The sequence below is a fragment of the Rhinichthys klamathensis genome, unplaced genomic scaffold, assembly GCF_029890125.1.
Source record: "Rhinichthys klamathensis goyatoka isolate OS25496 unplaced genomic scaffold, OSU_Roscu_1.1 h1tg000009l_1, whole genome shotgun sequence".
In the NCBI taxonomy this organism is placed as follows: Eukaryota; Metazoa; Chordata; class Actinopteri; order Cypriniformes; family Leuciscidae; genus Rhinichthys; species Rhinichthys klamathensis.
In genome coordinates, this window is record NW_026606562.1 from 2,172,151 (window position 1) to 2,188,863 (window position 16,713).

Genomic DNA, 16,713 nt, shown 5'->3' on the forward strand with positions numbered 1-16,713 from the left:
GGTTGGTAAAAAAAGAGTAGGATTTAAAAGAGGAATTGTTCCCAATAATGCCCCAAAATTAAACAGCGTTAAGATTTACCAAGAAACTATCAAACATCAAACAGCAATATATATGCAGGTCTATTTGCTTTATGTTTCTCATTTCTCATTTATGAGAAACACAAAACAACTCAAACATCAGCAAATAACATCACTTCATACTCCCTATATCTGCTCAAATATTACTCTAGGTTATATGGGTTTTAATGAGATTTAATCTAGCTTTGGGATAGGTAAAAAAAAAAAAAAAAAAAAAACAGACAAAAAGTAATAACTTGGCTGCGTTCCACTAAATTACTTTTAATCAGAACTGTGTGGAAAAATCCTAAACCATTTGCGAATATTCAAATTACCAGAAAAAAATAGTTTTATAATAACAATAATAATAATTCAGGATAGTTAATACGTAATTTTACTTTTGTAATACTGAACAATGGGATTCACAATTAACCCTCATTTAATAGCACAAAGACCCTGAAGACAATATTCAGATCATCAGAGTATAAAATCATCTCTATTCGGGAGGGGGGGGGGGGCATGTAATTGGTATGAGATTTCAGCCTGCTCTTTTCATATGATTTTCATATGGATTCTTGCTCTATGAGAAACAAAAGAAATCCTTCACGTGTTGGAATCCAGGTGGATGTAGGATCGATGCGGGAGAAAATGAATGATACAAACATAGAGCTCAGGGATGGGCAAAACTACACGCTTGCAAACTCTCTCGCAAAAGCACTAGAACAGGCTCAGGTCAATCCAAAACATACAATTAATTATTTTTTTACACACACAACCAACCTTGGTAACGCTTCCTTTTACAGTAAAGTACTTACGTGTACTTACAGTGTACTTACCTAGAAAGTCCTGGCTAATATAAGGTGAGTACATGGGTTAGGGGTAGGTTCAGGGTTAGTACCTAGTTATTACCCAGTAATTATAATTACTATAATAAGTACATAGTATGTGCATGGGTAACAGGACTGTAAAAGGAAGCGTTACCCCAACCGTTTAGTAGAGTTTTACTGTGCAAAACACTCTAACAGGATGCAAGTGTAAGTATTGGTGCAAAACAAACCCTCACTAATCGACAAGTACTTTGTTTGACTAGTCGAACCATCGCAACCCATCCCTAATACATCTAATCATAACCCAAAAATACATGAATATACTTGAACAATAACCGTAAAACCATTAAACAATGACATGAAGCTGCACAAGAAACAATAACAGTGGCTTTTACTTCACGACTTTAGTTCACATTTGGTTCAATATATTTGATCTAGATTAATTATCACTGAAGGATTCAACATTTGAAACACAAAATATGGAGTTACTCAAATAACATTGATGCATGTGAAATATCCATTAAATAACTGCAATAAGAAAACCAGTTTTGGAAACCTTATAAATGTCTTTGTGTACAACATTTCGCGAGTATGTTTCAATAAGGTTTAAACTACTTTGGTATAAGTGAAGCTTAAATGTTTTTAGCATTTAGGAATTGTAAAACATTAAAACTAGGCTGAATGGTTTTCATTTATTTGCTGAAAACATCGACAGTATTAGGCAGCAAAAATAATGCCAAAATTCCTTCAGCCCTCGCCCTAATCTAAACTCATTCCCAACACGGCGAGTGTTCAGGGGGTTTAATGGATAACAACCACACAGTGTCACATGAGAAGTAGACGGAAAAAAAAGAAAAAGTGTAAACCATATGGCAGATTTTTTACACACTTGGATTTACAGGGAGTTGTTTAGCTAAAGGCTCAAATGAACTTCAGCACAGAAAGAGGAAGAGTGAAAATTTAGCTTATCTTGTCTTTACTGTTACTGGATATCAAAAAGAAACACTCCCAAGGTTCTTGCGCAAGAGGCTGTTAAATAATGTTTCATTTGATCAAATCAAAGGACTCGCTCACCTAGAACCTTTTGGGAATTTAGGGGAAAACACGCCTCGAGAGAACAAATGTTCAAACTGTTCTTTTACATGTGAAAGATTTATTTTACTATTATTATTGATTTGCATCTGACATCCAAAATACCAACTGATCTACTAAAAGGCACAGTGTGTAAGTTTCGCCGCCAGAGGTCGCTTATTCAAAACAATAACAAAGGCGTAGCTTGATGACGGCGTGTGGAATCATGGGAGTTGTCGTCTTCGCCTTCACAGCCAATGAAAAATAAACAGAAACCATGTATAAAAGGGAACGCTACTGTGAAGCCGGGGGACATTTTACGCTGCCGTTTTTATTATACTTATATGCCGTAGTTGGACGTTCCTTTTGTTTTTGTTGGTTGTGTTTATTTTACGATTAATGTCTGCCTCCTGAACTTGAATTTTGTTACTGTTACGTTTGCTCACTTAAATTCACATTATTTTATCATTCTAATGAAACCGCTTAACCCTCTGGGGACGGATTGGGCGGTACCACCCAAAATGGCATACTTTTACAAATGTGTAAATATCTTAAAAACTATTAATGATAGAGAGGTGCGGTCTTTTTTACCGTCTTCCTCAGATTCTGCTGAAAACAGTGATAACTCACCCGGCTTGTAAATATACACACTTCCTTGTTGCGCAATACCACTATGTAAAGGGCCAATGAAATCGATGTTGTTTGGCAGATTCCGCAAGCAACAACCAATGGAAAGATTATCCAATCAGAGGAAGGTTACCATGACGTATCTAGCAAATCAGAGGACTCTGTAGCCTTGGAAGGGGTGGTACTATATAGTTAGGGATATGACGCAAACAGCGGTGAATGGAGAGAAGGAGAGAGAGCGAACGGAGGCTTACGGAGCGGATTATCAGAGAAATATAAGAGAACAATTATAATATATATATTTATATACATACAATTATAACATTATTTATTGTTTTAGCACTTTTATGATGGCAAGCAGTAAAGATTTACGGTGGAACAAGCTCTGGAACAATTACTGGAGAGTGACGAGGAGAAAGCATTGCTTAGAAAATTCTAAGCATTCCTAAGAAAAACGCCTAGGACTATTTGTAAATAAAGTTAAATTTTTCATTGTTCTTTACACATTTTATTTAACAATTACACATGTCTGTCAAGCAAAGGCTTTGACAAATATATTTTTTGTTCAAAAACTGTTAACTATTGTTGTGTGATGTGTGATTTTCAGAAATAAATGACAAAAATCTAATTTCCGTTTTTGAAATTCTCTAGTTTATTGTACATTTTTCACTCATACTTCCTTTATAAACACATTACATGCATGCTTATGTTAGTTTAGGGTCTTCTGAATCCATAGATGCCAAACACATAGTGTTCCATCTCCATTACATATGGTTTATAAGCCCAAATGTAAAAATAGAGAAAACGGACCAAAAAGGGCTTAGTCCCCAGAGGGTTAAGTGCTTAATTGCTACTCATACTGGCCATTTTATTTGACAAATTAAAATCGTGGAGTAACGCAGCGGTGTTTGACTTGGTCAAAACAATCATACTAAAATACATTTGAGTGTGTTGAAAGTTGTTATAACACTACTGTGTTGAGCTATAAAACAATGATTCGTTTTCCGTCAATTCATGAATCCAAGCAGTTGCTATAAAAAACAATATTTATTAAAGCGTCTTTGGTTTTTCCATGATTTCTACGGAAGTAAAATCTAGGGTAATGCGGATATGAGATAATGTCAACGAAACATAACACTGTTCCAGTGGTTTAGTGAATCCAAAAATCTTACATATTGTGCCTTTAATAAAAAAAATCACTATGTACATGACCAAAATAAATAAATAAATAAATAAATGAACAGGATTTGCATGAAATGAGGAGTCGGAAAAGTCAGAATTGGGATAAAGTACGGATTTAATCTAGATGTCCTTTGACAGAATGAGAATCCCTGGGGTTTTAAAGGAAATAATAATGGAAAAAGACTTCCCAGATGTCAAAATACTTAGGCACAGAAGCCTGGCATATTTAAGATCCGAACTGTTGAGAAAAATCCAGTGGAAAAACCAAAAGTATTATCTCTGTGGGAGTGTGCTATAGTACATTTAAAGTAGTTTACATGGTTTAGTGAAGCCCTGACAGCTTCAAAGCTGTGATGGAAACCGTAGCTGTAAACTCGATAACACACGCCGCATGCTGAAATCATGAAGAATCAATGTTTTAGTTCCTTAGCTGCGCCACTGTAAAATAATCACAGTTACTATTGTGATTATAAACCGGTGCAAACAAAACATGTCTTTCATTTGGCCAACTTTAAAAAAAATGATTTAGTTTAACTTATTAGTTAACAGTAAATGTATATTTCATTGAATAATGCAACTAACCTATGTTTTTTGGAGCATAACTATTTAAAAAAAAGTAATAAAAAATTCCATGCAGTATTATCCCTATATGCAGCATCTCAACATCTCCACAGAGAAAAAGATCCATACATAATTCAGATAACAATTTTTTTTTAAATCAATTTAAAATGCTGTTGATTTTCAGCGGTGGTCAAAACGAACGCAACTTGAATCAATGCACCTTCTTGCAGCCTACATACCAATTAAATCTGCTGGAAACTGTCGTCAAATAGCTCCAGACGCTTCTTTAACAACCTCTTCAGTTGGGGGTGGATGTTCAAGAGCTGCTAGAAACGTATCACGGTCAAGCTAGAAAAATACAGGTATAAAGTCGCTCTCAATATGTGCCGAAACGATTCTCAAACCACCAAAACCAACAATGCATGATTATCATGTCAACCAATAATATATTTGAGAAGAACTACAGGAACTTAAAAGCACTAGTATATTATCTATCTAGTATGGACTAGACCAAAACTGGAGACTAAGGCATAGATAAAATGTCAAAGGAATATCCAAAATAGCCTTATATCTGAGAGAAATGTTGCAAGAAACATAATTGGCCATAAGGTTGTTGCTGATCTTTGATGAAAAGAGAGGGAAGGCGGACGCATAGGGAAGCTTTCGAAGAGAGAGGGGGAGGTAGATGATGACTAGAGATAAAAATAAAAAGTGACATTTTTCCTGATGGTAATGGTTCTCACAGCAAGCAGCTTTGACCTTCAGTTTTGTTTGAATTTGTGACGCTCTCGTGCATGACACCAAATGTGTACCGACAAATTCACACAGAGAGAGTCCGAAAAGCCAGGGAAAGCCGAGGTCAGGTTTGGCACTGGAGCGTCGGGTCCGTGTGTGGATAAACTGTTTGCCGGGGGTGAAAATAAACAGCAGATGGAATAAATTTGGCTTATTAAAACACAGGCACCTTAACCAAATGAAACATCCATGACAGACCCCGAATCCTATCCAGGAGTCTCATAATGGACTGTTACTTCAAGTAAATGAAAATGACTGAAATGCTTATCATAAAATGAATAACAGTTACGAGTTAATGAATTTGACGGTAAATTCAATGTTGGTCATTTTCGTCAATTATTATGAATTTATGATTATCAAGAGTAATTTTTAATCAGGTTATTAACCATTTTAGGCAATCCGTTCCATCAGTTTGAGAACCACTGCTGTACCCATAATGCAAGGCTGTCTAAAAGTTACTAATAACAAACAGGAAAAGCTAGCCTGTAGGAAACATAATACTCCATGTTACATCACAGAGGGTGATTTAGTATCAGACCACAAACCGAAACGGAAAAAGAAATGCTTGATAAAATATGATACCGACAGTCCAAATTCACCATCATAAACTGGTTTGCAATGAAATAAAATCGTGTTTCTAAACGCTGCAACTTCTAGCAGTGCTGGAATGCAGGACAGTGTGTTAGCAACAATAGAGTTTGGATTTTGGAACTTTGACCCTGGAAAAAAAAGTTTGAGGAAATGATTTATGATGCTCCCTAAAGCGTTATCACCAGAGCTCGGGAGAAAAATCTCGTCATGAAGGTGTGAATCAACTTTTACACACTTCTAGATTTCAGAAATACGGTGGGAGATTACTGGCTTTGGTTACTTTTTACCTCTAAAAACACATGATAAAGCTAAGCTCTCGTTATGAATTCACTGCAAATTTTCAATAGGCTAAGCCCAAAATATTCAGCCTAGATTTCCTCAAAATGTACTTGGAATTAATCTCTTATGATGGACAGAATAACTACACAGCACAAGACACAAGAAGCAAATCTTTAAGCCTTAAACACAGCAATTATATTTAAAATAGAGTTCCCACACAATAATCATTTCCCCATAACATAGTCATTTGTGATTACTAGAAGGATTTTTTTAAAAATTCATAGAGATTGTACTCTCAAAGAAACAATTTTATACAATATTTTTGAGCAGAATATAACAGGAACAAATATGTATTAACTATAGAAATTTCCATGATTTGTAAGGTAACGATTAAAGGGATAGTTCACCCAAAAATGAAAATGATCCCATAATATCCTCACCCTCAAGCCATCCTTGGTGAATATGACTTTATTATTTCAGCCAAACACAATCAGAGTTATATTAAAAAATATCCTGGCTCTTCCAGGCTTTATACTGTAATGGAAGTAACGCTTCAAGATTTTGAAGCTCCAAAAAAGCGCATCCATCCATCATAAAAGTAATATATACGACTCCAGGGGGTTAATAAAGGCCTTCTGAAGCAAAGCGATTGCGTTTTTGTAAGAAAAATATAATCACTGGCTTCCGGTAACACTTCCGAGTTTGTCAATACGTCATGCGTCGGGTCAGAGGTCACTCTTCATGCGTCGGGTCAGAGGTCAATCATCTGCCGTTACCGGTCCGGAAGCCAGTGATTATATTGTATAAAGTTATAATATGGATATCTTTCTTACACAAACGCATGGCTGTGCTTCAGAAGGCCTTTATTACCCCCCTGGAGCCGTATGGATTACTTTTATTTATGATGGATGGATGTGCTTTTTTGGGCTTCAAAATATCTTCTACCATTCACTCCCATTATAAAGCTTTGAAGAGCCAGGATATTACTTAATATATAACTCAGATAACATTTGGCTGAAAGTCATATACACCTAAGATGGCTTGAGGGTAAGGAAATCATGGGACAATTTTCATTTTTGGATGAACCAACCCTTTAATGGCTCACTGCCAAATATCTTTCATATTTAAGAACAGAAGAGCAATGAATCCAACCAACATAACCTCAGTGCCTTGATACTTCCTGAAACAGGCATTTTGATACAGATTGGGAGATTTTTCCTCATATCATGAGATAACTAAGCAGGTTTCACTGACATTTTAAACAAAGAAGTGTATCATATTTGATATGATGTAGATGTTGAACAAACATAGAGCAAAGTTCACAAAGAAAGCTTTACCATTCATAGAGATCCACATTTGTATGTGGCATCTAAAATGTATTGTGGCATCATGTGTAATATCTTAAGCAACATTATAATCAGACTTTGTGCGGTTCACTGTGTCGTTGAAATACATTGTTTTGGTTGATAAAGAGTGACCACTATTTACTCAAAAGCTGCAGTTAACAGATGCCAAAAAGCGAAGGGTTTTCTGACTGACATTAAAAGGGAGATTAACACATATCTAGGGTTGAAAACGAGGAAACCTCGAGGTTAAGACCTAATAGATAATCTCCCAATAACATCAGATACGGCGATTTAAAAGGATTAAACATAGCTAATGAAACATTAGATTTAGGGGGAGGGGCGGGAAACCAATATTTTCCATCATATTTTTGGAAATGAGAAACAAATATGAGTAAATAACACTTTGAAACGGGACTCGTGGGTTCGTAAAAACCAAATAATGTTGTTATTTGCATGACATTTTGGCTACACTGGCATGTCTCGTTCACGGACAAAGCGAGCAATCGATTAACGAAAAAAAAAAACCCACACACATCAAAACTGACTCAAATATCAGAGCGTATATTCGCCAAAAAATCTTCAGATTAAGATCAAGGCGTTATATTAAAATGCTCAGTATAGCAAGAACTGGTCTTGACAAGGCCGCGATAACAACTATGCAATATGCGCAGTGTCATTTTCTTTGTCAACCCCCCACCTTCCCCTAAAATACAAAATTATTTTCTGACATTTCCCCATTGCAGCAAAGCGCGCTCCCCCAGCGCCGATGATTTGAGGGAAGGGAGGACGCGCGCAGCAGCATGACAGTGGGGCGGGGACGCGCACAGCCCTCCCCCAACCCCAAATAATACAGTAGCCTACAATAAAACAGGGAGCGCGCACACTGGCAAAAGGAACGCATTTGATTGGTCAATGCACAATTCCCTCTGTACACGTAACACGCCCTGCTTACAATAAATAAACATCGCCCAAATTTTCTTAAAAAAAATAATAACTTAAAGAAATAACGTCGGGGCAAAAACACTAACTATTACACAGCGAGATAAAAACAAATGTGCACTTGACACACATTATTGCTCATATTACGGCCGCATAACTAAACTCATAACTGCGATTTTTTTTTTTTTTTTGATAAGGTCCAGCGGGTGGTGAGCGGCTATGAGAAAAAATCGTTGCGAGACAAAAAAGCCGCTTCGCTCGCCGCTATAGGCAATTGATTTCCACTAGTCCCCTACACCAAATATACACATTCACGGAACGTGAAGCTGTACTGGACAATTCTGCATGTTAGGTTAAACGAGCTTACCTACACAGTGAATGAGTTTATGCCGCCACGAATCAAGTTCCTGCCGAAAGCCGCGCCTCTCGATCGTGCATTGCTGCCTTCTGCACAGACTCGCCATTTTCTATCGGCCCCTCCCGCGGGCGCGCACCTTCTACTGGGAGCTTCCCAGAGTCGACGTCATCAGTCCCCTCTCTCTCTCTCTCTCTCTCTCTCTCTCTCTCTCTCTCTCTCTCTCTCTCTCTCTCTCTCTCTCTCTCTCTCTCTCTCTCTCTCTCTCTCTCTCTCTCTCTCTCTGGGAAGGGCTGGAGGGGGGTGGGGGGGTCTTCGCTGCTGCAGCACTCTTCGGTTCTGACATGTCCCTCCCACATCCAAATCTTATTCAGCCTATGCCGAAGCTTTACATTTTGCTATAGCGTGTTTCGCTTAAATTCAGATGACTTCATTTAAAAATTGTCTGTTATCATATGTTAATACTTATATGATCCTTGTCATTTATTGTGTATTTCATATGTTGATAAATAATATATAAAACAATACAAATACATTGTCAATATTTTAATAATACCCTATAATTTAGATAGAAATATCAAATAATTTACATTACAGAAACATAATTGAATTATTACATTTGTACTTAGTCCCTCTGAGGAATGTTTAATGCATTAAAGGATAGTTCACCCAAAAAAGACTGGTCAGACTTTCGTTCATCTTCGGAACACAAATGAAGATCTTTTTGATTAAATCTGAGAGATTTCTGCTCAAACGTGCTGCGTAACAAGAGAATGAACCTCATTGGTTCTTGCAGAAGCTCAAACGTGCTGCGTAACACGAGAATGAACCTCATTGGTTCTTTCTGAAGCTCAAACGTGCTGCGTAACACGAGAATGAACCTCATTGGTTCTTGCAGAAGCTCAAACGTGCTGCGTAACACGAGAATGAACCTCATTGGTTCTTGCAGAAGCTCAAACGTGCTGCGTAACACGAGAATGAACCTCATTGGTTCTTGCAGAAGCTCAAACGTGCTGTGTAACACGAGAATGAACCTCATTGGTTCTTGCAGAAGCTCAAACGTGCTGTGTAACACGAGAATGAACCTCATTGGTTCTTGCTGAAGCTCAAACGTGCTGTGTAACACGAGAATGAACCTCATTGGCTATTGCAGAAGCTCAAACGTGCTGCGTAACACGAGAATGAACCTCATTGGTTCTTGCAGAAGCTCAAACGTGCTGCGTAACACGAGAATGAACCTCATTGGTTCTTGCTGAAGCTCAAACGTGCTGCGTTACATGAGAATGAACCTCATTGGTTCTTGCTGAAGCTCAAACGTGCTGCGTTACATGAGAATGAACCTCATTGGTTCTTGCTGAAGCTCAAACGTGCTGCGTTACATGAGAATGAACCTCATTGGTTCTTGAAGAAGCTCAAACGTGCTGCGTAACACGAGAATGAACCGCATTGGTTCTTGAAGAAGTTCAAACGTGCTGCGTAACACGAGAATGAACCTCATTGGTTCTTGCAGAAGCTCAAACGTGCTGCGTAACACGAGAATGAACCTCATTGGTTCTTGCTGAAGCTCAAACGTGCTGCGTTACATGAGAATGAACCTCATTGGTTCCTGCTGAAGCTCAAACGTGCTGCGTAACACGAGAATGAACCTCATTGGTTCTTGCTGAAGCTCAAACGTGCTGCGTTACATGAGAATGAACCTCATTGGTTCTTGTTGAAGCTCAAACGTGCTGCGTAACACATGAATGAACCTCATTGGTTCTTGAAGAAGCTCAAACGTGCTGCGTAACACGAGAATGAACCTCATTGGTTCTTGAAGAAGCTCAAACGTGCTGCGTAACACGAGAATGAACCGCATTGGTTCTTGCAGAAGCTCAAACGTGCTGCGTAACACATGAATGAACCTCATTGGTTCTTGCAGAGGCTCAAACGTGCTGCGTAACACGAGAATGAACCTCATTGGTTCTTGAAGAAGCTCAAACGTGCTGCGTAATAGGGGTGTGACAAAAAATCGATTCACAGAAGAATCTAGATTCTCATTTGCAACGATTCAGAATCGATCTGAAATGTCCAAGAATCGATTTAATAAATAAATAAAATCAGCTGGCTGTTCGCCTCCATTTTTGTAACTATGGCCTATACGGGACGTCCGGACGTCATGCACGCAGCCGGTTTTTGAACGTGAGCGGCAAATCAGAGGAAGCAAATATGGATGCTTTTATAGAGCTTTTGATGCTTCTAAATATGATGCTTCTACATTCATTCTGCCGTGGCGGGCCGCCACACCTAAAATAATCCCGCCACGGCTGCAGCTTCTCAGTGAGGTCCGATATTAATGTGCATACTATTATGTAATTGTTAAGCTAAAGGCATAAAAAACATTGTAAAGCAGTGTTCGCACTATATTCCAAGACTTCTAAAGTCATTCAATAGCATAATGTGAGGTAAAAATTAATATTTAAGTCGTTAGTTAAAGTTAATGGAAACTCATCTCTCCTCAGTCATTCTCCATTCAGCATTCACACAGCGCGTCGCGTTATAGCGTTTTCTAAATCATAATCCTTTCTCCCGGGTGTCTGTTAGATTACAGCACTGGAGAGCGCTATGAAATGTTCTTCATCCGCACTGTAACTGAAATTTAAAACTGTTAAAAGAAAATGCTCAATAAACTGTTGCAAATATATAATACATTAAGCATAGATAGACAGATATAATCTCTTCGCTTTGTGCTTTGAACTTTTCAATCCGGAGCGCTGCGCGCTGTGACTTCGCGTTGCTTCAAGTGCATCATTCTGCGCACGGGATGCGCATAATCGCTTTGCCGCTCTTATTCGAGCCTTTCATGTTATAATGTTATAATACTTAGGGGAGGTTTAAACACCTGGGGTAAGGGGGCGTGGCCAATGGCAATCACTCATGGGCCACGCCCCCTCCCCCTGGCGAAATGGGCCTGCCACCACAGCTGGAAAAAATCCTAGAGGAAACACTGGTCTCTGTTTGTCATTCTGTATAGCAAAGCAGATGAGAGTAGATCATGATCAGAAACCCGATTAGAAATCATTATGGATAAAATCGAATCGTTTTAAATCGAAAATCTTTTTGAATCGAAAATCGATTTTGAATCGAATCGTGGCCTCAAGAATCGGAATCGAATTGAATCGTGAGATGGTAAAAGATTCCCACCCCTACTGCGTAACACGAGAATGAACCTCATTGGTTCTTGCAGAAGCTCAAACGTGCTGCGTAACACATGAATGAACCTCATTGGTTCTTGCTGAAGCTCAAACGTGCTGCGTGACACGAGAATGAACCTCATTGGTTCTTGCAGAAGTTGATGCGAGTGGAGATCCTGTGAGTGGATCGAGTAAAATCGATTAGCTAACTTTTTAAGGCAGTGATTCTCTGGTCATGTAATAAAGCAGGAATATCTGTTCCCTCACAATTAATGCTGCAGTATAGCAGGTACAGTGCAGTTAAAGGTAAGCTGTTTAGGAGTGACTGACAGCTTTTATTGTACTATGGCGCTGCAGATTTCCTAATGTGATTTCAATGGGTTACTGTGCACAGTAATGATTGAAGCAATTGTTATATAGGATGAAATGGTAGAAGAAAGGCAAATGAAATGAATAAAATATAAATGCATTATAAGTTCTTTTTTTACCTGAGAATAGTGTGCTTAATTTTCACTCCAAATGGAATGCCAGTACAGTATATAGGCTAGTTAATCATAATAATAATTTTTTTTTTTTGTGGAGAATTTGATGATTAGCAACGTTGCTCTTTTCCATCCAACAAAAGTAAATAGTAAGAACGGTTATCAAACATGAAAAATGCAATAAAAGGAAAGGAATGCGTAAAACTATACATTTAAATAAAATCTAAACTAAGACGCTTTACACAGTATACAGGTCCTTCTCAAAAAATTAGCATATTGTGATAAAGTTCATTATTTTCCATAATGTAATGATAAAAATTTAACTTTCATATATTTTAGATTCATTGCACACCAACTGAAATATTTCAGGTCTTTTATTGTTTTAATACTGATGATTTTGGCATACAGCTCATGAAAACCCAAAATTCCTGTCTAAAAAAATTTGCATATTTCATCCGACCAATAAAAGAAGTGTTTTTAATACAAAAAAAAAGAGTCAACTTTCAAATAATTATGTTCAGTTATGCACTCAATACTCAATACTTGGTCGGGAATCCTTTTGCAGAAATGACTGCTTCAATGCGGCGTGGCATGGAGGCAATCAGCCTGTGGCACTGCTGAGGTGTTATGGAGGCCCAGGATGCTTCGATAGCGGCCTTAAGCTCATCCAGAGTGTTGGGTCTTGCGTCTCTCAACTTTCTCTTCACAATATCCCACAGATTCTCTATGGGGTTCAGGTCAGGAGAGTTGGCAGGCCAATTGAGCACAGTAATACCATGGTCAGTAAACCATTTACCAGTGGTTTTGGCACTGTGAGCAGGTGCCAGTTCGTGCTGAAAAATGAAATCTTCATCTCCATAAAGCTTTTCAGCAGATGGAAGCATGAAGTGCTCCAAAATCTCCTGATAGCTAGCTGCATTGACCCTGCCCTTGATAAAACACAGTGCACCAACACCAGCAGCTAACATGGCACCCCAGACCATCACTGACTGTTGGTACTTGACACTGGACTTCAGGCATTTTGGCATTTCCTTCTCCCCAGTCTTCCTCCAGACTCTGGCACCTTGATTTCTGAATGACATGCAAAACTGAGCAACAGTCCAGTGCTGCTTCTCTGTAGCCCAGGTCAGGCGCTTCTGCCGCTGTTTCTGGTTCAAAAGTGGCTTGACCTGGGGAATGCGGCACCTGTAGCCCATTTCCTGCACACGCCTGTGCACGGTGGCTCTGGATGTTTCTACTCCAGACTCAGTCCACTGCTTCCGCAGGTCCCCCAAGGTCTGGAATCGGTCCTTCTCCACAATCTTCCTCAGGGTCCGGTCACCTCTTCTCGTTGTGCAGCGTTTTTTGCCACACTTTTTCCTTCCCACAGACTTCCCACTGAGGTGCCTTGATACAGCACTCTGGGAACAGCCTATTTGTTCAGAAATTTCTTTCTGTCTTATCCTCTTGCTTGAGGGTGTCAATGATGGCCTTCTGGACAGCAATCAGGTCGGCAGTCTTACCCATGATTGCGGTTTTGAGTAATGAAACAGGCTGGGAGTTTTTAAAGGCCTCAGGAATCTTTTGCAGGTGTTTAGAGTTAATTAGTTGATTCAGATGATTAGGTTAATAGCTCGTTTAGAGACCCTTTTCATGATATGCTAATTTTTTGAGACAGGAATTTGGGGTTTTCATGAGCTGTATGCCAAAATCATCAGTATTAAAACAATAAAAGACCTGAAATATTTCAGTTGGTGTGCAATGAATCTAAAATATATGAAAGTTTAATTTTTATCATTACATTATGGAGAATAATGAACTTTATCACAATATGCTAATTTTTTGAGAAGGACCTGTAGGCTCCCAGAGACCCTTTTCAGATTCATTTCATGATGTTGCCATATGAAGTGAATGATCCTGAAACCCCAGAGGTGCACAACAATTCACATAATATAGAGTATATAAATGTGAAGTAGCTGTAATATTTTAATCTCTTGTTCCAATATACATTTCTCCTCCGCCCTAAATAAAAAAAATAAAAAATAAAAACACTTTGAACTCAAACCTTGAGTTTATTGAAGTACCTTACAGGTCAGGAAATAAACTCGAGTTGCAAGCACATATAAAACACATTGAAGCAAGAAGCTTTTGTTTGAGGAACGCATTGAAATGTATTCACTGAAAATACTGATTAGGGTGAGCATTTATTTTACTCAATTGATAGAAATAAGTCACGAGACCAAAAGAGATTGTATAACGCTACACGTGAATTCAGACTTCACAATTAACTGCGGATATGTGAAAAATGTGCATTCTCCCAGTCAGGGTCAGAATAGTAATTGGAAAGAATATATATTTAATATAATTCGTTTTTGGAAAACAAAAACTCAGTTGCGTTGTAAATCATAAAGTCTGCTGATATTAAATGATCATATCACAAAGAGTCTTCATACAGGCGTCTGTAGAGACGGCTAAACACACACACACACACACACACACACACACACACACACACACACACACACACACACACACACACACACACACACACACACACACACACACACACACACACACACACACACACACACACACACACACACACACACACACACACACACACACACACACACACACACACACACACACACACACACACACACACAGAGGCGCTATATGTACCAGGGCTCCATATACCCTCAAGGTCTTCTTTGCAGTATGGCATAAACAAAAGCCATCAGTCCCACAGCGAAAGACAAAGCCGTCACTCACAAGTGATCTGAATACGCTTTTGGGGAACGGTTTGGTTAAACTAACAGAAACAGTTTTGTTTGCGTGTGCACATGTATGATTTGTTGTGGCCCGTCCTCATGCAGACCTGACCTGTTGATTGGTTCAGTGTCTTTTCTCTGATTCAGTTTTTAATGAACATCATTGACTGTATGACCTTTGGCGAGACATTTTTGAACATTTAACATTTAAGGCCCCGTGAAATGAGCAGTTGTAACCCAACTCGGCATTACTTAACTCTCTCATTGCCTAATTCGTTCCTTAGCTTTGTCTCATGCACACCGCTCAAAGCGTTTAGGGATAATCTGATGTTCAAATAGCAGTGTAGTGGGGGAGGGGCTTCACGGACAGTGTTTCTTTGGAGATTGGGAGAGCACAGTGTGTGTGTTAAAGGGGCCAATACAAAAGATTACATATTGATGCAGTGTAAGCCTTCAACGTTCATTTTAAGTAAACGTTGATAGCTTTGTTTAAGCTACTTAGTGTTTCCTGAGCTGCTATTTAGCTGCTGAATCTTCAGCGCCGATGCCAAAAACATGATATTTCACCCGATGTGAGCCTGCAGTTTGAATTCAGCACGAAGAGACTGAGCAGCACGAAATACTATAAAGACAATTGGCCTCATTCATGAAACACAAGCAGAAAAAAAAATCGTTCATAAGGCCATTCAACATTTTCAGATTCATGTTTGTATTTTCAAAATGTAGGGCCCCATGAAATCCGTTTTATTTTTCCCCAAATTATGTTTCTTTTCATTTTTTTTTTCAAATTCTTTTTTTTTAATGGTTAAATTACATTTTAGCAATCAAAAAGCATGTCTAATTCATTTAAATCATGAAACGTATACAATTTAACAACAATTTATTGAAAATTTAACTAAAAAAAAAATGTTTTAGGGCCCTATGAGATGTTTTTTTTTCTCTCAAATTCAGTTTTATATATATTTTTTTAACCAAATTCTGCTTTCTGTTTTAAGTTTTCTGGATTCTATCTTAATGGTTTAATTAAATTTTAATAATCAAAAAGCATGTCTAATTAATTCATAACAACACTTTTTTTAATAAATAAAACTAATTTTCATTTTTATGAAATGTTTTTTATTCTTCAGAAATTCTGTTGTGTTTTTTTTAATTTTCTGGCAATAAAATGAAGGCATAAAACAATTAAGTTTTGATAGTTATTATTATTATTTCGTTGCTAAATTCTACTGTACATCAGTAGTAATATATTTCTGTAACAATTTCTTCAAGTTAAACCGAACTTTTAGTCAGAGCTTTCAGTTTCTCTGTTCATGATATGCCCTAAAATGTTATTCGGTAGGAAAATAAATAAATAAAAACAGCTGCGCCCAACGACGTACACATCTGAACATTTTGTGTTATTTTAAACTAACTAAAAACACTGCATTGTGTCCCACTGTATTATGTTCCATGATAATATTTCACGAGTTTGTATATCTTTGTAATCTTTAAGATACGTTACCCTTTAAAGATAAACCCGATGAAAGATGGACATCTATTAAAATACACAGGTTTAATGACCCAATCTGAGGTTCAGGGGAAGGTCTATTATGAGTTGTCTTCATTTGCTGAACACAAAAGCAAGAGCGAGTGCAGTCTGATTTATAAACAAAAGACTTTTGAACCGGCTCTTAATGAGTTG

At 38.0% G+C, this 16,713-nt stretch overlaps 1 protein-coding gene across 2 annotated transcripts in view; it reads right to left on the reverse strand.

The window, feature by feature from the left end:
• The window catches only part of lcor (ligand dependent nuclear receptor corepressor), a 33,553-nt gene extending 24,764 nt beyond the window's left edge, over positions 1-8,789 (reverse strand). The window contains exon 1 of one of the 2 annotated variants that reach the window (XM_056260561.1): positions 8,643-8,789. In XM_056260561.1, coding sequence (XP_056116536.1) covers positions 8,643-8,739 — 97 coding nt within the window. In that variant the 5' untranslated portion in view covers positions 8,740-8,789. The remainder of the gene's footprint in view (positions 1-8,642) is intronic. The other variant, XM_056260560.1, reaches the window with a different exon arrangement.
• Between the last annotated feature and the right edge of the window lie 7,924 nt (positions 8,790-16,713).